The sequence below is a fragment of the Phascolarctos cinereus genome, unplaced genomic scaffold (assembly GCF_003287225.1).
Source record: "Phascolarctos cinereus isolate Bilbo 61053 unplaced genomic scaffold, phaCin_HiC Scaffold_1;HRSCAF=81, whole genome shotgun sequence".
Taxonomy (NCBI): Eukaryota; Metazoa; Chordata; class Mammalia; order Diprotodontia; family Phascolarctidae; genus Phascolarctos; species Phascolarctos cinereus.
In genome coordinates, this window is record NW_027555514.1 from 279,582,216 (window position 1) to 279,608,167 (window position 25,952).

At 46.5% G+C, this 25,952-nt stretch overlaps 1 protein-coding gene across 9 annotated transcripts in view; it reads right to left on the reverse strand.

The window, feature by feature from the left end:
* RBFOX2 (RNA binding fox-1 homolog 2) overlaps positions 1–23,686 on the reverse strand; it is a 303,671-nt gene extending 279,985 nt beyond the window's left edge. For all 9 annotated transcript variants that reach the window (XM_078147140.1, XM_078147142.1, XM_078147138.1 and 6 more), the window contains exon 1: positions 23,375–23,686. In XM_078147140.1, coding sequence (XP_078003266.1) covers positions 23,375–23,671 — 297 coding nt within the window. In that variant the 5' untranslated portion in view covers positions 23,672–23,686. The remainder of the gene's footprint in view (positions 1–23,374) is intronic.
* Between the last annotated feature and the right edge of the window lie 2,266 nt (positions 23,687–25,952).

Consider the following 25,952-nt stretch of genomic DNA (forward strand, 5'->3'; position numbering starts at 1 on the left):
CCAGAACAATTTGCCTTTGAGTGCACTGAAAGCACATAACATTTCAGCTCCAAAGAGGAATTCTCTCCTTACAAGTCACAAGCATCTCAGAGGAGGTGATAAATTGAAAGGTTCTACACAATTTTAAACATACTTCCCTCCACCTTACAACATGGTGACAGTTAAGATTTACGTCCAGAAAGCATTCTGAACCCCACTGAAGAGCCCAGGTATTGCTATTCTGTGTTCTCACTCATGAGCACCCTAATGTAGGCCAGCAGTGAAAAAAGCACTCAGTGTGAGCACTGAACACCAGGATCAGCCTGCCTCGATACAGCAGTACAGCACGCAGACGCAGATTCCAATCAGAAGAAGGCAGTTTCTTAAGTGAGATCAGCTGTTAAAGAAAAAGAAAAAAACTAAATGCTGTGAGAGGCCAAAGTGCCTCCATGCAAGACGACTTTTGTCCTTTATGTACAAGAAGAGGCTCCGCTCAGCAGAAGATGAATTGTACAGATTTCTCCGTTCATAAATCCAACCATAAGCTCTGACTTCATCTGCCTAGTGCACACAGCTGCCCATGGCCAAAAGTTCAGTTCACCTACAGCCATTAAGGAGTCATCTAACTGGCCTCTTAGCAGAAAGTAAACTCCAAAGACCACAGATTTAAACTACAATGCAAGAGATGAAGGCATAAAGCAGGCATAAACTAAGTATAAAGGAGAACTTTCTGGCAGGCAGTAAAAAGCATTAAACACTAGGAAATGTCTTCTTTTGCAGATCATTAAAAATAGGTAAAATTCCCACCTGTCTGAAACAATTTAAGTATCGTCCTAGATTGCCTTTCTAGATCTCCTCCAGCCTACAGCCCTACAGTTAAAGAAAAAAAGTTGACACCAGGGAATGGGATGAGTAATAGATTCAAAATCAGAAGCTCTCGAGTCTAATCATGGCTCTGCCACAAACTTCCTACTGGATCTTAGGCAAGTCACCTCCCTTCTCTGGGCACCAATTTCCCCATCAATAAAATTAATGTATCATCTTAAAATCCCCTCCAGCTTTAGATAAGAATGATTCTCAAAATGCTCATTACTTCCTTCTATTCCTACTACAGAAAGACCCACATCTTGTGGAGAGTTCTGTGACCAGAGGAGACCAAGGTTTATCCCACATCTAATATATTCTTTGTTAATTTTCAGAGAACTGCTTCTCACGTTGTGAGCATACACGTACTCAGCCAACAACTGGTGAAGTAGAAAAGCTAATATTCCCATGCCCCTAGAAGTCAGAATGTTTTTGCTAAGAATACTGAGTGTTAAGAAGATAGCATTTGTGTATATACCAACACATATACAAATATATAAATATATGTAAATACATCGTGTGTGTGTGTGTGTACACACACACACACACACACACACACACACATACACACAAAAAAAATTCTGTTCCTGAGATCCACATCTCCGGTATCTCATATCTTGCTATTTCCCCAATTCCTGTCCCTTTCTGGCAATAGATCTAAACGGGATGCTCATGTACCCTTCCCCCAGGAACCAACTCCCCTAGAGTCATCAGCATTATGCGCCTACAATGCAAACTTATGAGACCTCCCTGACTAGCCGCCTTAAACCTGTTTCCCAGGACATACCACCAGCACATGGCCCCAGCATCAGCCCTGACATGCAGAGCCTCCAGCAGCACACCTCCGATACCCAGTAGCAGGCTCCTCTTCGCCGGGGCACAGATGGGGTAACCAGGGTCACCTACCCAGCTCCTCCAGCTGGGCTGGCGTTTTGGGCTATCAGGCTTCATGAGGACACAGCATCTTGCACCTGAACTGCTACCAGTCCCAACGTGGCAAAAGAGCACAAACCTGCCCATAACCTGGGCCTTGTTGTCTGCCCAGAACCAAACATATTCATTTCTGAACCCTGGGACCATGAAGGGTGTTCAGTGAGATAAATAGGGGGAACTGAGTAGGGTAGTAATCCGTTGTCTCTCTTGCTGCTGCTGGTCCTTTATTTTCAAAGAGGACCAATGACATCGGACGGCCATGTCTTGACCTGCTCATGAATTAGATTTAAGTGAGGCAGAGGTGCACAAAGTTGTCAACCTCATTCTCTCTTCCAGAGGCATCGAGGTCCAGAGGCAAGACAAAAGTCAAGATAACTGGAGATGGCCAGAATGCACTGGATGACCTCAGCATCTCTGGTATCTGACCAAGATCTAAGTGTCCCACAACCCCTGCCTCTGCTGCCTTCATGACAGTTGGAACTAATTGTTCTCATCTTCCTATTCAGCAGGGGAAGTCTTCACGTGCTTGGGTTAGACATCCCCCCAGCTCACCAACGGGTTCGACGCTTCTCAGTTAGTTTCCACCTGGTTTAGCCCACCTTTTGGGACAGTTTTACTGGGCTGTGGCTGCTGGTCATGCTACAGCTTCTTGGAGCCACAGGTGAGACTGGACACCAAAGGTGGATGAGCAGCCCTGAAAAAGGACTTGGCAAGCCCTCCCACCAGAGCCGCTAGTTCTCCCTGAACACCTCCATGCAACCCAACTGTCTTTCTATGCTGCAAACAGGGGCAGCTAGGTGGTGCAGTAGATAGAGCACCCGCCCTGAAGTCAGGAGAACCTGAGTTCAAATTTGACCTCAGACTAAACACTTGACACTTACTAGCTATGTGACCCTGGGCAAGTCACTTAACCCCAATCGCCTAAAAAAAGAAATATAAAATAAAAATGAACTGCAAACAACATCACCTCTATACTCACAGCATGTGGGGGGAGGGGGGGCTGGAGAGTTATGTAAGAACCAAACCCAGGACCACCTCCTTTAAAAAGTAAAATGTCTTGACTGCGTAAATGTTAAATAAAGAGAGATTCAGAGTCTTGACCCTGAAATCCTCCACTGAGCACCAGAATGCCTTACTATGAACGTGAACAGAAAAAAGTCACCAGTGCCTACAGATTTAGGTGGCCTGGCAGACTTAAGAAAGAGAAAGGAGAGAATGCACCCGATGTGGAGCCTTATTACAAACACAAGAGTCAAATGAACATGCCTCCTGGAAGAAGGACATGTAGTGGTGAGGAACACTTTGTCCTCACATTTCATCCCCAAACTCATTTCAGAGACCACTGAACAGCCTCAAGCAACAATGAGAGTCAATCAGAAGAGATGTGGGCATCTCCACACAGCTGGCATGAAAGGTGTCACCATGAAAGGAATCCTAGGTTTTTAAATCCATTTGGTGATAAAAGAATGTGACCGCTCAGTTTACAGCCAATTCTCTCACTTAGCACAATCTTTCCCGAGATGTCTCTAAAAGTCAAAGGCAGCCGTACAAGGCATGACACTGATTGGGTGCATGCCCACCAGGGACTTAGAGATTTGTTACCTCACTAATAATAATGACACTTCAACACCTCACATGTTGAACAGGATGAAGACACCTAGCACCAATGCCTATCCCAAGCCCCAAGGTATCAGGAAGCTATTTCATTAGACGCTGTGGCCCTCCCAACCCTCTGGTGATAAGCCTACGGAACCCTAGGCAAGCCACTTCTCAACCAGTAGACAACACTCGTGGCACCACGAGCTTGGGACTCCAAGTCATTTCAGCTTGGCAAAAGGCCTGCCAGGGTCAGTGATCGGCCAGCTTCATTTTTAAGAATCCAGAGGCATTCTCCGATGCCATGATGAAATCTGAAATAGACTTGAGAGAGAGCTGAAGCAGAAATAATCCTTGTGTCCACAGGGCCTGACATTTACAAACACCGCACAGATGCTATGTCTTCTGATCCACACAACTTAATGGGGCTCACCATTCTGTGGCTGTGGCTCTCTCTCCTTGGAGACACGAAGGAGGAGTTAGCACTTATTTAATCATACGTCCAAAAGCAGCAGGAAACACCACTTCATGAGACACTTGGTCATTTCATAAAAAAATCACAATATGTGAGGAGCTTAAATGAAAAGATGGCCAATCCTATCAAGCTAACTGTAGATGCCCCAACATTTACTGCAGAGAATGAATGAGACAAACAAACTTGGTGAGACCCTCCAAATCCAATCAATGGATACTCTGATCTTCAGTGACTTTGATGTGAACTCTAGTAAAGATGAAGATACTGAAAATGTACAACTTATAATCAAGAAACTAAGGGACAAATGTCTATTTATCATGAATACTCTTTTTAAGAAGAGCCTGGGAGGTGCTGAACACAGTGAGCACATAAAAAATTAAAGTGACCAGTTTAGCAGACAGGAAACAATTAATTACAAGAATCATTTCCAAAACAGCTGTCTCTGTACTTTGTAGCTGCATTATGCCCATATATAACTTACACAAATTCAAATCCATACTCAGCAAAAGAAAAAAAGAGAAAATAATTCAAATACTATACTGCACATGACATTTTCAGGCACACATATGATTGCACAGGCTTACAAACACAAAAGCATCCAGCACAACCACAGAGTGGGTCTTCCCCGTGCCACATTTCTTGCAGCTTTAGCCATCATTGAGAAGAACCTGGATGACATTCAGAGTTGCTACCACAAGCTCCCATCAAATTGCCATCCACCCACCCTCTCTCCCCCACTCCCAACCCTGATGTCTCAATGTCTCACAAACCCCTGCAGGAAGCAAAAGGTGGAAGGGAAAGGGGAACCCGGCATTCTGCCCAGCCCCAAGGTTGCTTGGGTCCCATTTTATGGCCCTAGTCCAACCGACTGAACCTTAGACACAGTCCTTATCCTGAAGTTTTGCTTCTGGCTTGACTCTGTCCTACATTACTCTAACACATCAGATGATGCTGATCTTGGCAAGCTGCTTTGGACATATGGAAGCCTGGACAAGATCGACACCTTCTCCAGAGCTTTTAAGGGAGCTGAAAAGGCTCCCCAGATATCATGAACACACAGACATTTTCTTAAGTGCTGGTCCCTCCCTGCCTCAGGGCAAACCCATCCCTGAGATACCACAACGGATGTATCTCTACCACTCCAGATTCATGACTCTGAACTCAACTCCCTTTCAAATGTCCAAGGACATAACCATGTATACTTTACTTCATGAGTGATTTCAGAGGTGTGGGAAAGAGGATAATTTTTACTATAAATGACTTTCACATTACACACTAACTTTAGAACCTAACCTCCTCCTATGGTGCAATTCCATTTAAACAAACCACTGACTTATTAGAGCAAAGATCAAAATAAATACAAAAATTAAAAGACTATGAATGAGACAAATCAGCATTCAACTAAAAGAGCTCCAACACGAACTATTTAAATAAGCTATTGACTATAAAAAAAAAAAGGAAACCAATAAAGGAATAGATATAGTCACAGACTAGCACCATTTCCTAAGGAAATTTAACCTATGGAAATTAATTACCAAAAGAAAATGGTCAAAGAGCCTAGAAACCAACTTAGCCACAGCAAACACACAGCAAAATTACCTCCTTGCCAAGCAGAGGGCAGCAGCCAAGGGCACAATGGTTTAGAAAATAAATGTGTTTGTAAAGTCTTACGGAAGACAGGCTATAATGGGTAGAAACACCTCATAAACAGTGAGAAGCAACTGAGGGGAAAACAAGTTAACAGAAAGACTGGTAAGAGACCCAATTCAGCCAGATAACCCCAGAGTATTTATAGGTGAATTTGGAATGACAACAATCAGATAAAAAATGAAAAAGATCTCTCAAAATGTTTATAATCAACCATTTTCTCCATCAAAGACAGCAACAGCACTCTTTGACTCTAGCACTGCAGTCCCTGATATACTAACATGAGAAGTGGAAATTATGAATAAAGAAAACAAACATGGGGGTAAAACTGCTAGAGAAGACTATATCTATATCTATATCTATAGAATATTGCCTCAGAATATTGCAAGGCCTTCTAAAAACATCTACAACAATCATTCAAGAAAGCTCAACCTAACAAGTGAATGACAAATATTGTCCAGACTGATCTGTAAGCAAATGGGTGGCCCAGAGAGCTAATGAATGAGCACATCTTAGATCTTGCAGAGGCACAATGGGCTGGGCCCCAAATCAAAGAGAAGAAAGTCGTCTGTACTGCATTTAGAAAATCGTTCAGTGTTTTTCACAAGCCCAAACTTTTCCCTTAAATAAAATCTCTATTTTCACATGACTCCTCTTTGGGAGATGCTCTATGGCAGCTATGAACCACAAAATATCATCCTCTCCAAAGAAGCAAAATCTGGGGTCCCCCAAAAGGCAACAGAGAGACACAGGTAAATATAAATAGTCCAGAGCACCTTACCAAGAGTCTTGCACGAGAAGTGCAATAAAATACAGCACTGAATAGCCAAGAGTAGGGAAAAATGGTGAGCCAGTCATAGAGTGAGAGTCAGGATTAACAGACAGCCAGCCTACGGTTTCACTGGTACCCACATACTGTTAAGAGACCTAAAGCCCATCGGCACACTGGGAGACTCCCTCATCACCCACCCCCAGAGAATTTAAAGAAAGATAGAGACAAAAGTAGCATAAAATAGTAAGAGGGAATGGGTAACAAGGGTGGGGTGCACTTTTAATCATTAGAGTGTCCACACAGATGAGATCATAAATTCAAAACAATAAACTGTACTGAGCATTCATCCTCTCTATCCACGGAAAATAAAGTAAGAAGAAACCAGCTTACACTAAATCCAGCAAAACCATTAAAGTCCTTAGGTCCTCTGAGTCATGGCCAAAACAGCACAAGCTCTGTGGTCCTCCTACCAAGGGAGAAGGGCATTAAGCAGGGGCTTGGAGAAGCACTGGCCCATTACCTGGTACAGGGATGTGGAATCTGCGGCCTCAAGGCTACATGTGGCCCTCTAGGTCTTCAAAGGTGGCCCTCTGACTGAATCCAAACTTCACAGAACAAATCCCCTTAATAAAAAGATTTGTTCTATAAAACTTCGAGTCAAAGGACTGCTCCCAAGGACCTAGAAGGTGTGGCCTCAAGGCCACAGGTTCCTCACCCCTGTGGCCCAGGACCAGCCTCACTAAGGAGCTTACCACAGGGCTGGCCACAGGAGGAGGCTTTTTTCAGCCACAGCATTTCTAAAATTCCTAAATTTCCAAAATTAATACTAAGATCTATCAGGGCTGCAATCAACCACCTGAACTTGCACAAGAGAAATCATTTATCTTTGTAATACTGAAGTCTAAGATTTTGCTTGGAGTTAAAGAACTTTCTAATTATAGGGTTGACAAAGACAGAAACCTCCGAGATTCTTCAACCGAGGGCCCATGAATTTGTGGTTTTAAAAAATATTTTTATAACTGCATTTCAATTTAATTTATTTCCTTGGTGATCCTATGTATTTTATTTTATGCATTTAAAAAACATGATTCTGGGAAGTGGTCCATAGGCTTCAAAAGACTGCCTGCCAAAAGGGTCCAGAACACAAAAAAAAGTTAACCTTTGATTTAAGAACCCTTGGTTGAAAATGGGAGGGGCCTAAGACTGGACAATCGCTTATGGTTCATTCCAGTTCCATGGGTCCATGAAATCAAAATCAATCAAAAAGACAGAATGCAGGGGCAGCTAGGTGGCACAGTGGATAAAGCTCCAGCCTTGGAGTAAGGAGGACCTGAGTTCAAATCCAGCCTCAGATACATGACACTTATGAGCTGAGCAAGTCACTTAACCCCAATTGCCTCACAAAAAAAAAAAAACAGTGTGTGTGCGCATGTGTGCATGCATGTGTGTGTGTGTGTGTGTGTGTGTGTGTGTGTGTGTGTGTGTGTGTGTGTCCAGCACTAAAACAGGCAGCTAGGTGGCACAGTGGAACAAGTACTGGACCTAAAGTCAAGAAGACTCATCTTCCCTTGAGTTCATATCTGGCCACAGATACTTACTAGCTGTGTGACTCTGGGCAAAGTCACTTAAACTCAGTTTCTTCATCCGTAAAATGAGCTGGAGAAGAAAATGGCAAACCACTCTAGCCTCTTGGCCAAGAAAATCCCAAACGGGGTCACAAAGAACTGGATGCAACTGAAATGACTGAACAACAATAGCACTAAAACACCAAGTGAAGAAAAAAGAATTACACTGAACACAAAATCATAAGAGGCCAATTAACTTCTATATCCTATTCAATGAAACTAGAAACATGGGTCTCGAAAGAGGTTTTGAAAAACAGAAAAAGTCAGCCCACAAGGAACATCTATTCCAAATGCTGCTACAAACATAAACACAAAACAAGAGTTAAAGGAAACCGTGTGCTCTCCTTGTGATGGCAAAGAATTAGATGTTAAGGGGATGCTCATCAATTGGAGAATGGCTGAACAAGCTTGTGATGGATTGTGATGGAACTGTGGGGGACTGTGATGATTGTGATGGAATACTATTGTGGTATAAGAAATGATGAGGGGAATGGTTTCAGAAAAACCTGGTAAGCCTTACGTGAACCGATGCAAAGTGAAGTGAGCAGAACCAGGAGAACACTGTATATTGAAACAGCAAACTCTACTATGATCAACTGTAAAGGACTTAGCTATTCTGATCAATACAATGATCCAGAACAATACGAAAGGAATCACGATGAAGGACGCTATCTACCTCTAGAGTAAGAATTGATGAACTGAGTGCATAATGAAGCATATCTTTTTACTTTGGTGTTTTGTGTTTTTTTTGCAACATGGCCAATATGGAAATGTGTTTTGCATGACTTCACATGCATAATTGATATCATACCGCTTGCCTTCTCAATGGGTGGGGTTGGAGAAAGGGAGAGAATCTGGAAAAAGAATGGTAGAGTATAAAAAATTTTAATTTAAAAAATAAGAGAAAACTGCATACCACCCACCTATTAATCTCAGTTTTTTAAATACAGCTGACCAAAATTATTAATGATCCCTAAGAAGCACTTCTCTGAAAGACTGATGCATGCATGCATGTATGTGTTAACACTAATTAAAGTTTGAAGCTAATTAATGTCTAGATTAATCAGTTCATCATCAACTGTACCTATTACAAGAAACTCAAAGACAAAATGGTTCCAGGGCCGGAAGCAGGGGAGGAATCTGTCAATAACATCTACGACTAATCCTATTTCCATCCACATAACATGTCTAGGTTCACAGCGTGCTTTCATGTCTATTATATCATTTCATGTGACTGACTGGCAAGGCCAGTGTCTTCATTCTCATCTGACAGAGGAGAAAACTGAAATATTAGTTCAGGCTTGCTAAAGGTCATACAGCTGGCAAAAGTGGTAAAACCAAGGTCTTCTGATTTTAAATCCAATGTTCCTCCTGACATTATCTCACATGGCCACCATCATCAGAACAGCCACCCACTAAGCATGAGAGATACATGTAGTAAGATAAAGGGTGGCTTATAAGGCAGAAAACAATTGGGGCGGGGGGGGGGGTTGGCAGAGTAAGGAAGGTAAAAGTGAGAAGAAATCTCTTCTGATTTCAAATCCTTAATATCAACCAATAGAAACACCGACTTTTCTGGTCACAAAACCGATCTTACAAATATATCAGACATCAGCCAAAAAACCCGAAATTATAAAACCCCAGATATGGAAGGGGCCTTAGTTTTTCAATCTCTTCATTTTCCATCTGAGTAAATGAATCCCAAAGAGATTACTGTGACTTACTCCAGGCCATACAAATAATAAGCACCCAGAGTTCTGACCTCAAAGTCCATGGATCTCTTCAGTCAATCAACAAGCATTTATTAAACACCTACTCTGTGCCAGGCACTGTGCACCTCACAAAACACCCTGCCTCCCCCAGTGAACATGAAAAGCTAGATCATCCTGGTATTAGCTGTGGCTGAGGCTTTTGGCCTCTAATATATAGATACACACACAGGAGCTTACAGTACATTTGTGTGTGAAATGGCCAACACAAGAGACAGTTGGGCACTCATATCGCATTACTCTAACAAGCCCTTCACACATTTCAATTTGGCAGCCTCTGCCTCTGTATGTGTCTGTCTCTTTCTCACACACACACAAGTACAACAGCATAAGGCAAGGGGGTTGCAGACACAGCTAGTACTGCTAACTTCCCAGCAATCTTTGCCAAAGCTAGCCCCTCCCCCCCACTGCAGGAAGCAACTATTGTAGGACTTCCTGAGGTTGCAGAAGAATCTCCAATCCTATGTGCCAGGCATTGACAGTGACAATGCCCTTTCACAGGTTCCAATCAATGAAGGAGGTTTTGTGGGAACTCAGGACCACCAGGGAGCCAAGCCCAACTAAGAAATCATCTGATCCTGTTCTTTCCTATCCTCTCCCCTGGGAGCAGACCAACAGCAGGTGGAAGCTGCTGAAGCAACATGCTCAAACTGACTGGGGACCAGGAAGTCTAAAAAGCAGATGCTTTCTTCCAGGAGGGAGGAGAAGGGGTGAAATGCTAAATTAAACATGTGCAAGTCCCTTTTTCTTCTGCAGCCAAAACCTATGACATCCAGAATGGCTAACGAACAATTAACCATTACATGGAACAGAGGAGGCATGCTGAGATCAGGAGCGAGAGGGCGCTTGTGTGGATCACCCCCCCTCATGTCAGACATGAAAGATTCCATGACTTGCTTACAGTTACACAGGTAGTATTGGCACAGCTGAGATTTGGACCCAAGTCCTCTGATACCAACGCCTATCCTTTTTCCAATATAACATGAGGGGATAGAAAAATGACCACGGCTGAGTGAACTGAAACAGTTTTCTGTACAACTACAACACTCTCATTTCTGTAGCACTGTTAAGAATGAAAGCACTTTCCTCACGGAAACCCTAACACTTACTACTAGTATGATGCTGAACAAGTCCCTTCACCTCCTGCGGCCTCAGTTTCCTCATCTGTAAAATAAGCAGTTTAGACTAGATGCCCTCTGAGGTCCCTTCCATCTCTATCTCTATGATCCTATGGGGCAAACAGTGAAAGCATTAGCACTTCCACTTTACAGATGAGGAAACTGAGGCTCAGAGCCGTTCCCTGCACATCACATAGTAGCTAATGCATAGCAAAAGTGAGATCTGAACCAGATCCTCTGACTTCAAAGACAGTGTTCATTTCACTCCACCACAGCTATCTCTAACTACCTATGCTGTGGCATCTCTCTTTGCCTGAAGAATCCAAGATATAAACTGATCAGGCCCATTAAAAAGTTCCAATAATTTCCTGGAAAAGTGGCCCCCAAAGCCCTAGTGTCTCATGACAGCCCACACACCCCTGAGCTGAGCTCCTTAAATGACATCTTTGTAAGAATACTGCAAGACATCATTACAGCCGAGAGCAATTGCTACCTCTCCCCCAGGACAGCTGCCAATTTCCAGTGGCAAAAGTTTCCCAAAATAAAGCAATAAGAACAACTTCCCATGAGCCTCAGCACTGTGGCTCGAGAGCAGCAAGAGCCCTAGTCAGTTTCCAGAGGCAGAAGCCGGCCGATTTTGGCAATACCCAACATCTGGGCATTACTTCTAGAAATACTAACTTTGTCCCTGACCCCTCCCCGCCCCACCCCCCAAAAGCAGGGCTGAGTGTGTTAAAAACCACTCTACTGCCTACCTTCCAGCTCACATAGTTACTAGCTTTTTCCATCCATTCCCCAAATTAAAAAGTACTTTGATTGTAGCAGAAGCAGTTATGATGTGACAACCAATATAGCCAGAAAGAGAAAGAAACCACGCGCCTCTTAAAAACCACAGCCTTGGAAGAAAGTTTCCGAATACCTGATACAAAGACACTTTTTTTTCCTTTCTAGAGGAGAAACCTAGTAGCCAGCATGGGGGGGGGGGGGGTTACACCCAGAAAGCTATATTTGAGAGCCTGAATTAGCTAAGGAATGAGGTTTTAGTAAAACCAGGAATTCCCCTTAAGTGAAAATTCTAAACTTCCATAGTCATTTTCTACCCTGAGGGAAACAAGGCTTACCAGCATTTGGTGATTCAAGAATGTCAACTGCTTCCTGAGTGGCAGATATCAATATTCTTGGTGCCTTGGGCTTTCCAGCTGCAACAGCTGGATGTCACATATGTGCATACAAAGCTAGGAGAGGAGAGCCTAGCTTTATTCATTCAGAGGCCACAGTGCAAGAGGCTCCTCTCTGAAGAGGTTCTACATAGATTAGCAGGGCCAGGAAGGCAGGAGAAAAGCATACCCAAATGATAGAAGGATCTAACCTGGGACAACAGTGAACAAAGATCTAGGACAAGAAGGTCAAAGGTAAAAAAGAAAGGCCATATATACATACACCCAAACATTCATAACAGAACTGTCCTGTGGTAGCAAAAAACTGAAAACAGAGTGGCTGAACAAGTTACGGTGCATGGTCATTCCCATTCTCCATCCCCTTCTCTCTCCTCACACAATCCCCGGCCTAGTGTGGTCCCATTGCTTGTCACCTTGGCCACACTACTATGGCCTCCTCTCTGGTCTCCCAATCCTCAACCCACTCCAATCCATCCTCCTCCCCAAAGCCATCAAAGTAACATCACTCCTGCGACTTACCACTATTACCTTTGGGAGACAATGTAAACCATGCTCTTCACAACCCGGCTCCCTGTCACCTATCTGGTCGTTTAACCCAGTACTTCTCTCCATCAGCCACACTGGTTTACCTGCTGTTAGACACATTAAACTCCACCTCCCATCTCTGGGCCTTACAGTGGCTGCCCCTCCTCCTCCTCCTCCTCCTCCCTGTCCCAAGCCTGCAGCCCTCCCTCCCTCCTCACCTCCACCTCCAGCAACCCCTCACTTCCTTCAGGACCCAGCCCAAGGGCCACTTTGGACAGGAAGTAAAACGAAGGCCCTTCCTGCTCCCTCCCAGAACTACCTTGCATACATTTGGTATATATACTCTGTAGACTGTGTGTACACATGCATCTACACACATGCGTGTGTACATATGAGAAGGAAAGCTTCTCAAAGGCACACACTGCTTCACTTTCACATTTCCTCAGTGCTGACGTGTACAACTCCTGGCACTGACTATGCCAGGTAAGAAATGAAAACCATATAAACCTGGGAGACTTGAAATATTGTACAATGCTGTATAATAGTACAAAAACAATACTAAAAGGCAAATGAACTCAGATAATTTTAATCGGATTTTAAATTTTGCAAAGTCCTTCACATACATTATCACATTTAATCCTCAAAACCTGTGAGGTAGGCACTATCCCCATGTTAGAAACAAAAACAGGAGAGGCATATGTGTGTGTGTGTGTGTGTGTGTGTGTCTGTGTGTATGGGGGGGGTGTCACGGCAGTCTAGGCAGTCATGGTAGCCTGATAACACAGAGAACAGAGGAGCACTGGGCCTGGATTCAGGAAGACTCATCTTTCTGAGTCAAATCTGACCTCAGACCTTACCCTGGGCAAGTCACTTAACCTTGTTTGCCTTAGTTTCCTCATCTGTACAATGAGTTGGAGAAGTAAATGGCAAACCACTCCAGAATGGCCCCCAGCCCTTGTGGCCTCCTTCTACTTCAGCAGTGACTATAACAGAATAGCACAAAAGGATACAGAGCACGCTAAGAAGGACAGCTTTCTAACTGTCAACAGACATTAGTTTGACTGTTGGACTCTAAATGTCAAGGGGACATACATCTCAAGAAGCTGAAACTTGTTCATGTTGACGTTCCTATTCTCAAGGAAACCGGGAGGAAGACAGAAGCTGCAGGTAAATGGAAAGCCAGCTCACTCACAGGTACTCCCCGGAGGACTAACAGCTACCAAAAATATTATTTCTTGTGGTTATCACATCCTGCAATGAGAAGAAGCCTTTGCAAAAAAGAGCACCAAGACAAGTGCAGCTTACACACCCAAACTGGCTCCTACCGACCAAACAGTCAAGAGATTGTACGAACAAGCTTGTGCTGGCCAGACTCCTATGGTGTCACTAAGACAAAGAAGACGTGCTAATCGCCTCTTCTTCAGAATCAAGATTTGGGCAGTTATGGTACGCAGGGCTGTTTACTTCGCAGGCTTGTAAAGGAAACAGAGGGTAGCTGGAGAGGGGACACTGGTCTTCTGGTCAAGAAAGCTGGCCCAGGCCTCCTAGAGCTGCGTTCCGCTGCTCAGCCTCTACAGAAAAAACAGAGATTCTGCTGGTAATTCTCCAACTTGATGTCACAAGCATTAATGATTTCCAGAACTCACAAAGGCACAGTGACTTTAGCAAGTAGGTTTGTTCAAATTTTGTTGGTTTACACGTATGAAGGGAGGTCTACTCAGGTTATAAGGCACAGTTGTCTTTATTTAGGCACAAACATGGGCCCAGAAGAAAGACGCCTAGAGGACAGAAGGCAAATGGTAGTAACTGGAATCTGAGGAAACACACGGGATGAGGAACAGAGTATGAACTAACGGTTATGGTAGCCCCTAGAAGCATTGGGTTTCTTACTCTTCTCTCCTTCAGTCTCCATGCCAGCAGGCAGCTTACTCTAAAGTTTCATTATCTAATCCATCTCAGATCAGTTTGGATAATCCCCTCTGAGTGGTGCTGATCCTGTTAGAAGGGCTGTGCAAAGCTGCTTGGGCCAGGATTGGGACAAATCCCATCAGGCCTGTCATGTGAATCTAGGACATATTTCAATAATTTGGGGTTGGTAAAGTAGATTGGGAAGTTAGCTGCAAGTGTGAGGTCTGACACCTGATAGTCATTAAATCACTTCATCAGCTCATCAGCTTTGTTAAAGAATCCTGAGAGAGGAGAAATCTATTTCTGAGGTTGGGGTCCGCAGGGGTACTGAGCCCAAGTTCTTCGGTTCTGCAGCTCTTGTATTTTCTGGTTACTTAGGCTGGCAAGTAAGTACGATGTAGTGGAAAGCAGACTGGCGCTGCAGTCAAAAGAGCTCAGCTTGAGTCCTGGCTTCTGTGACCTAGGGCAAGTTACCTGGGTTCTATGTTCCTCACTTTCTCCATCTGTAAAAGAGGAAAAATACTTCAGCTATCTACCTCCTACTGGTCAAGAAAATTTGTTTAAGCTTTAAAGTGCTTTATAAATTTGAACTACAATTATTTTGCCAATTAATGAACTGATTCAGTAAACTTCCAACAAATCAAGTTGCTGGAAAATCAAAAGTTAAGCGATTTGTCCAAGGTCATTCAGCTAAAAAGTGATAGAACTAAGACTCCAACTTGGGTCTCTTGGCTTTCAGGATCTTTGTGACCCAACTCTACTGTTTGATGTTTACGTATGTAGTCCTTGGGGTGACGGCCTGAATCCTTTCTTCCTTGCAGAACCCCAACTTCTCTCCCCCCACCCCATTTTCCGAGTCCCAAAGAGTGAGGAGGTTTTAGTCCATTTCTGTTGATAACATGTTGGTCCGAGCTGAGACTTATTAGATTGGAAGTCCCATGGAGTTTACCAGACGTAGTCAGAACTTCCTGTCCAAATCATCTACCAGAAGTAGGGCCAGACTCACTGATCCAGTGCCGCCATTGAGAGGGCCTCAATGAGCAGGGCATTCATCAGGAAAGAGTATGTCAGGGGAGAAGAAAGTGAGCTACCGAATCCCAGTCACAGCTAACTTCTTTTGCTACTGGCAGGGCAGCAGACTTATTCCTTTCAGGGGAAAGATTCCAGACTTAGGGTATGAGATCCCAAAAGATTCCTTCTTGGAGGGTCGTGTCAGATGTTAAGCTGGCTGTGCTCTGTCACAGGGGCCAATACAGTGACCGCAGATTTCTGAAGGCTCTGTCACTGTCCCATGCTTGCTGTGTGTTGAGCTAGGATCCCTAGATAGCCTCACAACAGAAAGGGGGCATCAGACTTCTTTACCACTCTTACGTATTCAGATTCTTCTCAGGGATGCTTGACTTTCAGGTCTGCTTTACAGAGTCATACACAGACTATAGCCCATCAAGTCCTGTGCAATATTCTAAGGCTGTATCAGCTCTCCACTGATGTCAGAGTTAAAGGGGAAGGAAGACCCTCTAAAAATGGAATAACCGGTAACTATGATAGGGGTGGGGGCCAAGGCAATCTGATCCTTGGTGTCCTGTGCTTAGATATCAATTGAATACAGGTATATACATGTTCTCACAATCCTTGTTTACCCTGTGGAAAATGATGAGCAGCAGAATGCTGCTCGAGGTACTACCAGCAGGAGGCCTAGGCTAGCTTTCTTTACAAGAAGATTAATGTCCAAGCTAGCTAACCTTTGTTGCCTTCACCCATCTGCCGAGGAGACTAGAATCCACAGGGAAAGCTGACTTTAGTGAGGGCCAACACCTGGAGCCATCCTGAGGAACAATTCTATTTGGAATCCTCTTCTAATTTATCTTCACAACACATCTGTGTTCAAGTTATGTGTGGGCATTTATCACCTACCCTACTAGAAAGCAACTTCTATGAGGGGGGAAAAAAACCCAACATAGGGTGGCATGGGTACATCCCAACCCGCTTCCCAGCCCACCCCCAAGGAAGCCAGGAGTCACCACACACTCATATGGTCTCACCACCAGCGTATGGGGGTATTCAGTGAGATGCTGCCATGATCAACACTGTCCTCCACGTATCCCTAAAAAAATGGATCAGAAGAACCAACACAATTTACGCTGCTCTGAGTTGGTTAAGTTAGGGCTGGATAAAGCTAAAGGGCAGTTTTCTACCTCTGTACCCCAAGTTTAACAGTCTAACATTTAATAAGCACTCATACTAAGTGAAATAACTCAAAACCTACTTTAATCCTCATATAGACTCTCTCAATTCCACATTCACTATCCTCCTTGTGAAGCCTAGTATCACTTCTACTTCACGGTGCCTCTGCTTCTCCACTTACAAAACAATGTCATTCCCCGATAAACCAAAGGATCATAAAGTTTAGCGAGATGTTGTTCATAATGTTATTTAGAAGAAAAACCATGAAAATATGTTGTGTTTCAAGCCCACTCACCAAGGCCAAAAACCAAAAGCTCTTTCCAGTCAAACCAAGGAAGAAGGAAAGACATCCCACAAGAGAGGAAATGGGAAGAGCTCCCTCCAAGAAAAAGTGTACCTCCCTTCCTCCCTCCTTTGTCCAGGCAGGGCCAGGGGACTGGAGGAGAGCTGAGGGGTTGCCTGGGTTTGCCAAAATGCCTTCTTCCCTATGACCAGGTATGGCTAGCTAAGGAAGGGATGGTGACCTAAAGCACAAAGACATTCATCTGTTAAAGAGATGCAGCCTAAAACCGTTCTCCATCACCCCACACAAGCATTCCCTAAAAGCTCTAACAACGTAGGTATGGTTTGCTTTACCTACTATAAGTTCACTAGAAGTTGCATTACCTTTTCATAAATCAAATTTTAAATTTCCCTGGGAAGATCCATTTTTATAAAAGAAAAGATTGCCTAGATCAAGCTAAGAACCCTTCTGAAGCTTCCCTAAATTAGGTTTCTAATTTACCTGGTTTATATTCAGTTCAACAAATATTTCTTAAGTACCTGCTAAGTGAGAGGCACCACTCTGCTCACTAATACAAAATTGGGGGGCAGAAGGAGAGGCATCCCACAGGGTCACTGTGTTATAGGAAGGAGCTTACGGCTATACTGTAACAGATCAAGTTTAAAGTGAATTGCATCACTAATGAATCATTAAAAAAAATAAACTTCCCAGATACATTTTCCCCCTTAACAACTGATTCTATTTCCCTAAACACATTTCAGTTGTTAAGGTGTCTTTTCCCCTCATGCCATAGTTCTGCTGTAGAACATTGTATGGCACCAGCAGGACTGCTCTTATCCCCTTTTCCGTCCACTCCACTTTTGGGGCCTTCTGCACACTGGAGACTGGATCTGCTGTGATCCTAATCATTTCACTCTCTTCTAGGGATATATTCCCAACCCAAAGATTAGAACATAAATCCGGATTTTTTCAACTCCCCTAAATTACACAGAAACTAATGATTTACTACAACAGGACAGTAAATACAACTTCTTAGATACACCATCCCTCCTGGGCCAAAGACCCAATCACCAGGTCTTGGAAACTAAGCTCTGAATTCTATGACTCCACTCAATGCTTTAAAAAGTAACTTACTGTTGTTTTCTAGCTTCCTCAATCTATTAAGTGGGATTTAGAGGGGCCCTTGTGTCTCAGAAACAATGCTGCCTTTGGAGTCAGAAGACCAGGATTGAATCTCAACTGTGTTACCTACTACTTGTAGAATCTTAGCCCAATCACTTCCCCCCTCTAGGCCTCAGTTTCCTCATCTGCAAAACATGGAGGCTGGACTGGATGGCCTTTGAGGTCCCTTCAAGCTCTAAATCTTATGATCATCAATGCTCAGAAGCTAGAGGAATTTCATAAAGGCGCCTTCATCTCTGGGATTCAAGATTTCACCAGGATGTTGTACAATCAATTAAGATAAAATACAGTCAACTCAATTGACTTCAAAAACCCTTTAGTAGGGGCAGCTAGGTGTCGCTGTAGATAGAGCACCAGCCCTGGAGTCAGGAGGACCTGCGTTCAAATCCAACCTCAAACACATAACACTTACTAGCTGTGTGACCCTGGAGAAGTCACTTAACCTCACTGCCTAGCCAAAAAAACAAACAAACCCTTTAGTAAGCACTGGCCAAGTGTTCTGCACTATGATTCCAAGGACCATCCCACACCAGCCCCAACAAGGGCAATTTCCTTAGGAAAAAACTCCACAAACCACAAAGGCACGAAAAAACATCCAGAAGAGTCACTGCAAGGGGAAAGAAGAAAGGGGGCCAAGTGAGCTGCACAAGAAACAAAGGCCAGAAGAGCAAGAGCCAACCACTGAGCGCTCGAGCTTCTAGGCCAAGTTTCAGGGAGGAAAACGAGCTGAACAGGTAACAAGCAGCAGTGTCTGACTACTCTAGTACATCCACGTGGAGCAGAAAGAAGAGGAGTAGCCTGAGTCACCCACCAGAGGTCTGGGTTCAAATTCCATCTCCAAGGATAAGTCACTGCAATTCTCTGAATCCCAGCTTCCTCTTCTGTAAGACAGGGACTAAAATATCTGTAATACCCCACCTCTCCACAGGGCAAATGTAAAATTCAAATGAATAACATAAAGAGCTCTGTAAACCTTGAAGCATTATATAAATGTTAACTTTTATAATATGAGAACCAGTGTGGCAGAGTGATTAAAGAGCTGGTCTCAAAGTCAGAAAGACCTGGGTTCAAATCCTGACTCAAACACATACTGGCTGTGTGATCCTCGGCCGGTCACTTAACCTCTCAAGGTCCCAGGAAACTCTCTTGAACAATTAATTAAAGAAAAGGTACCTCTGCAGACCTAGTGAGACTAGGTCCTCAGACAGTATTCTCTTCCTCCTCTCTGCCTCCAGGCTTCCTGGACACCCTCCAAGTCCCAGCTAAAATCTCATTTTCTACAGGAAGCCTTTCCCCATCCCCTTGTACATGTGGCCTGCATTACCTCCTATTTCTCCTGCCTAGAGCTGCTCTGTATACGGCTGTTTGCAGTTTGTCTCCCCCATCAGACTGGAAGCTGGCAGGGGGCTGTCTTCTGTCTTTGTATCTCCAGTGTTTGGCACAGTGCCTGGCACATAGTAGGCATAATAATAAATAAATAATAATAAATGTATGGTGACTGACTGACCTGCGATAGTAGATGAAGTTTCCTTCCCCAGGAGTCATATACATACATACATATATATATATATATATGTATATAAACGAGATCCTAGGACCAAGCCTTATCATGTAGAAATAGTATCAAACAAGCAGATAGGTGAGGAGGTGGTGAAGTGAATACAGCACTGGGACTGGAATCAGGAAGACCTGGATCCGAGGCCTGTCTCAGATGCTTACTAGTTGTACAACCCTGGGCAAGTCACTTAACCTCTGTCAGCCTCAATTTCCTCATCTGTAAAATGAAGGGGCTGGACTGGAAGATCTCTACCCACATTAACAAAAAGGCTCGCTACATGAAGGCTGGAGAGCCAGCAAGACAGACGCCCTATTCCCCAACACTGCCAGAAAGGAGAGGTAGCCACCCACAGTACTACCAGAACCAGATTAAAACAGACTCGAGAAATGTTTAACAAAATAAATAAAAACATACTGCCAGTGAATATGGTGAATCCATGGCTTCCCATGTCAATATGCAGCCCATGGGCATCTTTATGGATGTTCAATGGTCCCATTTCTATCTAAGTTGATATCACTGGCCTAAATCAGGGAGGGTTAGGGGAAAGGGGACTTAGAAATCAACTAGTCCAATCCCCTCATTTTACAGCTGAAGAAACTGAGGCCCACAAGAGTTAACTGGCATACCTAAGGCCATAGAATTAATAGTAAAGCTAGAATCTGAAACAGTGTCTCTGCTTGCAAACTTTGGGATCATTCCAGCCTTACCCCATGCAATTTCCCCTCTATATGAAAAGGCAATGAGCTACAATAAATACATATACGTGTGTAACTATGATGTAAAACACTGAAGATAATTATCACCATCATTAGAATGAAGAGCAAGGACCCAGAAGAGCCACAGGGGGCTAAGTATAATTGTTGAGTTATTTCCCCTTGGCTCCTTTGATCATAGCTCAAATTCTTCCTCCTCCAGAAATCTTTCCTTAACCACCTGAGGCTCAAGAGACAGCTTCAGAGCTCTCTACTCTACTCCCCTGATCTACTCTCTATACCTACCATTTGATATGGGCGGACCCACTAGGTGCTTCAATATAAAGAGAAACCTCTTCTTATTCCACACAGCACCTAGCCCAGAGCTTGACACTGGCAAGCACTGAATTACTGACATGCCTTTGGGCTATGATAACTGGAGCATTTAAGAATTAAAAAATAAGTAAAGAAGCATCATCTGAAAATACACTGAGACTTAGAAATGGCACATTTAACTGCTAAATCTGTTTCCTCTCCTGCATCCCCCCAAAGTCCCAGAACATTGGGACTTTACAAATTTAAGATCTTCAGCCAGTCTGGAAAGAGATTATTCCATGAGATTAAGGGAGGAAAAGAAAAATCTTTCAATCCACCAAAGGAACTGTGTCCTACAGAACCTAACATGTTGCCAAGCCCCCAGTCAAAGTGTCAAGCATTCAACGTGCAGTTTTCACACTAACAACGGGACACCTCTGCCACCGGGACTGATATGCCACTGCGTTTCAATTTGTTTCCAGGATCCTAGACTGCGGCTCCCTATAGTGTTTCTCCCTGCTAATGTTCAAACGCAGAGCAAAACAGGTAAACCGAGCAAGATAATACAGTAAGAAGAAATGCCCTCAATCTGGGGACTCCTGGGACCCCATGGCACTGCAGGGAGACAAGTGGGTCACCTTCCTTAAATCAACACATAAAGGACAAGACTACCTTCTATAGAAAAGATTTTGTCTTTCAAAGAGAGCAAAGAATCCCACAGAAAAATACCATGCATGGGCACAGCAATTTCTCTAGCTCAGGAAGCCTGTAAGGGCTCTGAAAGTCAGGAAGCCAAGCAGAGAACAAGTTAAAGGTTTGCTCAAACTTCTAAGGAATACGGGTCAGTTCGAACAACTTCCGGTTGCACGATCACTACAGTAAGCAGTACCCCCTCACCTCTCACACTAAATGAGGCTTTTCCAATCTGAGACCATGACCCCCTCCCCAACCACGAAGTGCTCTGGCTCTGACCTCAGACCACGACCTCCCCAAAGCCACTGCCACAGACCAACCACCACATTCCCCACTCTTTCCATCCCTCCTTTCTCCTCTCAGAATCCTGAAGGTCCAAAAAAGCTTGAGGACAAGGAAGTGGGAAAGGAGTTTCTGAGAAGCATGGCTGTATGTCCAACCAGAATGGACGCACCGAGCCTGGCACAGGAGGGATTCGGTCTCAGCAGACACGCTACTCCAAGTTAAGGCGGCTCAGTAAGCGGTAACCACATTACCAAACTCTTCGGTTGCTAAAAGTCCCACAACTGATTTAACCCACAACCTAAGCCACATCCCCTTTCTACTCTCTCTAGGAGCTGCTGCTCCTTCCCTCCCTCTTCTTGTCTAACTTCCTTGACTCCACCTCCTCCGTTTGTAGACCCTCCGGCTCAGGGTACCCAGGCCCTGACAGCCATCACAGCCTTCCCTGTCCCCTCCTGCTTAGTACATCCCACTCCCAAGCAACAAACCCAATGTTACAACCACTGCTTTCTCCTCAAGGGGGGAGGAAAGGGATGGCCAAAGAAGGTCTCACCCGAACCAGCCTCGTTCTCTGCTATCTTTCATTCTTCAGTGTCTCCCTGACCCTGTAGGAGCCACATACACTCTCCAGCCCTCAACACCTCCCACAATTCAGACCAGGTGCTCTTATACAAAATGAGAATTCCTCTTTCTAAAACATTCATCTCCCTTTCTAAAACTCGATAACCTACCCAAAATTAAGGGCTCCTCACCCACTCACTTCCAAAACTGAAACCCCCATCACCAAATGGGAACTCCCTCCCAAATATTCCACCGTAAGTGTCCCATCCCCCAAAATGAGTTGCCCTCAAATTTTGAGCACACTACCTGCAGAACACCGATGTCCAAAAATAAGGACCACCAAAACCAAACATCCCCCCCTTCCAAAAACAGCTGTTCCTTCTAAAAACCTTGGTGCCCCTCCAAAATCAGATGTCCCCTTCACCAAACAAGGTATCGTCATCATAACTCCCCCAAAACTAATGACTCCCAATCTAGCAGAGCCCTCCCCCAAACTTCAAAATCCACCTCCAAAACAAAGTGTCCTCCCTTTTCCCAAAACCAAATGTTCCCTTCTCCAAAAAGTAATCTTTCCAAAAAGGATGTCCCCCCAAATAAGGGTCTCTCAAAGCTAATGTCAGATTCCCCAAAACTAGCATTCTCTACATAATTTGGGAGCCCCAGGTTCTATTTCCCCAAAACCAGGTGCCCCTAACAAAACCAGGTGTTCCCCAAATGGATGTCTTCCTTCCCCAAAACCAGCATTCCCTCCAAAATCTAGAGTCCACTTTTCAAACCAAGTGCTTCGTCCCCAAAACTAGACAGCTACCACCCAAACCAGGTGTCGCCCTATGCAACAATGAGTATCCTGCTCCCTAAGCTAGCCTCCCTTTCTCTAGGGCTAGCTTGCCTTCCAGATATCTGAGCAACTAGCTTCCAAACCAGGTGCCTGCCTCCCCCAAACCAGATTCTCCTCCCCAACCAAGTGCCCCCCTTCTCTAAACCAGGTATCCTTTGCAGAGCCGGGTATGCCCATCCCTGAATAGACTGCTCTTCGCAGATGAGTTCCTTCAAAGGTAAGCCTCCCCGTACCCAAAGCGGCTGACCCTCCAAAATCTAAGCACGCTCCACACCCAGTGTCCCCCTCCCGAACTGGCTGCCCCCCCCGGCAGATGCTCGGCTGCCCCTCCCAGATGCCCCCCCCAGGTGTCCCCCAGCCCGGGGAGCTTCTGCCGGCCCCGCCCCGCCCCGCTCACCTGCATGCCGCTGCCTCCCGCTCCGGCTCCCGCTCCGGCCGCTGCGGCTGCCCCCTCGTCGGGCCGCGCCTGGGCAGGCGTCCCCGCGCCCTCCGCCCCCTCGTCGGTGCGCTGCCGCTTGCCCGGGCCGGGGTCGGCGGAGCCGGGGCCCGCGGGCGGCGGCGGCGGCGGCGGCGGGGGCGGCGGCTCCAGGTCGGGCTCCCGCTTGACGCCCCGCGCGGGGCCGGGCTGCGCGGGGGGCTGCGGGGGCGGCGGCGGCGGCGGCGGCCGCGGCTGAGCCTGGGCCCCTTCCGCCATCCGCCCGCCCGCCAGCCCCGCCTCGCCTCCTCCGCCGCTCCGGGCCACACACGACAGGCCGCCGCCTCTCGCGCCCTCACACGCGCTCGCCGCGCCGCGCCCCGCCACCGGCCGCGCGACTGTCGCGACTCACGGGCTCCCGGCGGCCCCGCCCCCCCGCGCGCGCACGAGCGATCCCCGAGGCGGGCGCACACTCCCACACGCGGGCGGGCGGGGGCGCGTGCGCGCGCGCGGCGGGCCGGCCCCTGGCGCGCTGGCCTCGCTCTGCCGGGCTCCCGGCAGCCTCGCTCTCAGCCGCAGCCTCGCCCTCAGTCCGGGCCTCGGTCTCTCCTGGCTCGCGACGGGCAGAGAGCGTGCACGGGCCCCCGCTGCCGCCGCCGCCGCGCGCGCGCGCACGCGAGCGTCCCCCCCCCGCCGGCCAGCCGCCCGCGCGCTCCGGCTCCCGCGCTCTCGGAGTCTCACACACGCCGGAGCCTCGCGGCCGGAGAGCCAGACACAGACACACCTCTGGAGGGCTCCAGACCGGAGGAAAGGAGCGGGGCGGGTCCGGGATCCCCGGGGGGGGGGCGGATGTTTATTTGGGGGAGGGGCTCGGGACCCGGAGCGAGCTGACTGGCCCGGAGCTGCGGAGCCGCCGTCGCAGCCGCCCGGCAGAGGCGGGCCCGAGGGGAGGGGGCGGGGCCCAAGCCCTTCGGCAATCTCCGTCGCCTCCAGCCAGTAGGGCCGGCCTGAGCCGACAAGGGCGGCTGGAAAGGAATCGGCAAACTTCGAGAATCTCCGGGAGGCGGGGAGGGAGAGGGCGGAGGGAAGGAGCCGGAGAACGGATCCTGAGGGGCGGGGCGGAGGGGAGGCGGAGGCAGCCGGTGAAAGGGATGGGCGTGGCCTGCTGCCTTGGGGGCGTGGCCCTGGTGTTTCGTTGGGGACGGGGATGGAACTTGTCTTCCAGAGGCGGGGTCACTGGTCTAAGGCGAGCCACTCTTCGGAGAAAGGAGGGCGGGGTGGGGCCTGCCAGAGCCCCACCCCCCAGCTTGAAGCGTGTACCCTCTGGGGTCGAACGGGGCCCAAAACCTTCATTTGATGGATTGAGAAACTGAAGCCCACGGGGGCAGCTAGGTTGCCCAGTGGATAGCGCACAGCCCCTGACGGCAGGAGGACCTGAGTTCAAATCTTGCCTCAGACCAAACACTTGACGCTACTTGTATGACCTTGGGCAAGTCACTAAACCACAATTACCAAAAAAAAAAAAAAACCAAAGAAACTGAGACCCAGAGACGCTGAGACTTCACCATGGTCAGGCTCACTCCCTAGCGAGCATCGGTGCTGGGGATTTGACTCCTTCCTTAATTGTACCCGATTTATCACATTTTTACATACCTCCCTAGCACCCTAACAGAGCGTTGGTTTGAGAGTCAGGAAGATCTGAGTTCAAATCCAGCCTCAGACATTTTCCAGCTGTGTGACCCTGGGCAAGTTCCTTGTCTGTAGTTTCCTCTGCTGTAAAATGGGGATAATAACAGCACCCACCTCCCAGGGTTGTTGTGAGAATCAAATGAGATAATGTCTGTAAAGCGCTCAGCCCAGTGCCTGGCACATAGTAGGCAGTTAATAAATGCTTATTGGCATGACTTGAACCCTCGTCCTTTGTCTCCAAACCCAGCCCTCATTCTACTACCCTCGGGTTGGGTGGAGGAGTCTGGCAGTTCTTCTGAGGCGAGGAAAGGGTGAGCCTGCTCTACCTGGGCAGAGCCTGAGGGGAGCCCCCAGCTCCCCGAAGAAGGGAAGGGAGAAGGGCATGGCCTCAGCCTGGAGCCAGGATGGAGAGGTGCCTGGGCGCAAAGTGCTCATCTCTGCAGTGAGAGTGGAGGGCTAGGAGCCAAAGAGAAGGGGGAGGGGTTGGGGGGGCCCCAGGTGACCCTTGTACTAGGCTCAGTGTGTGCAACCTGTTATGGCTTGAGTTCATCCCTCTGGGACGAGGGAGGCTATGCCTGAGTAGAAAGGTTTGTGGGTGTAGGAGGGAGATTGGCAGGACTCTCTCTGTCCTGTTCCGCTTGCCAAAAAAAAGAAAGAAAGAAAAGAAAAGCCCTTTGTGATAATAATAATAATAAATAGCTTACAATTTTATAAAGCACCTGCTGCATCCCAGGCACTGTGTTAAGCGCTTTTCAATGATTTGATCCTCCCAGCAACCCTGAGCGGTGCTTTTATCATCCCCATTTTACAGATGAGGCAGACAGAGGTTAAGTGACTTGCTTAAGGTTACACAGCTAAGCGGGTGTCTGAG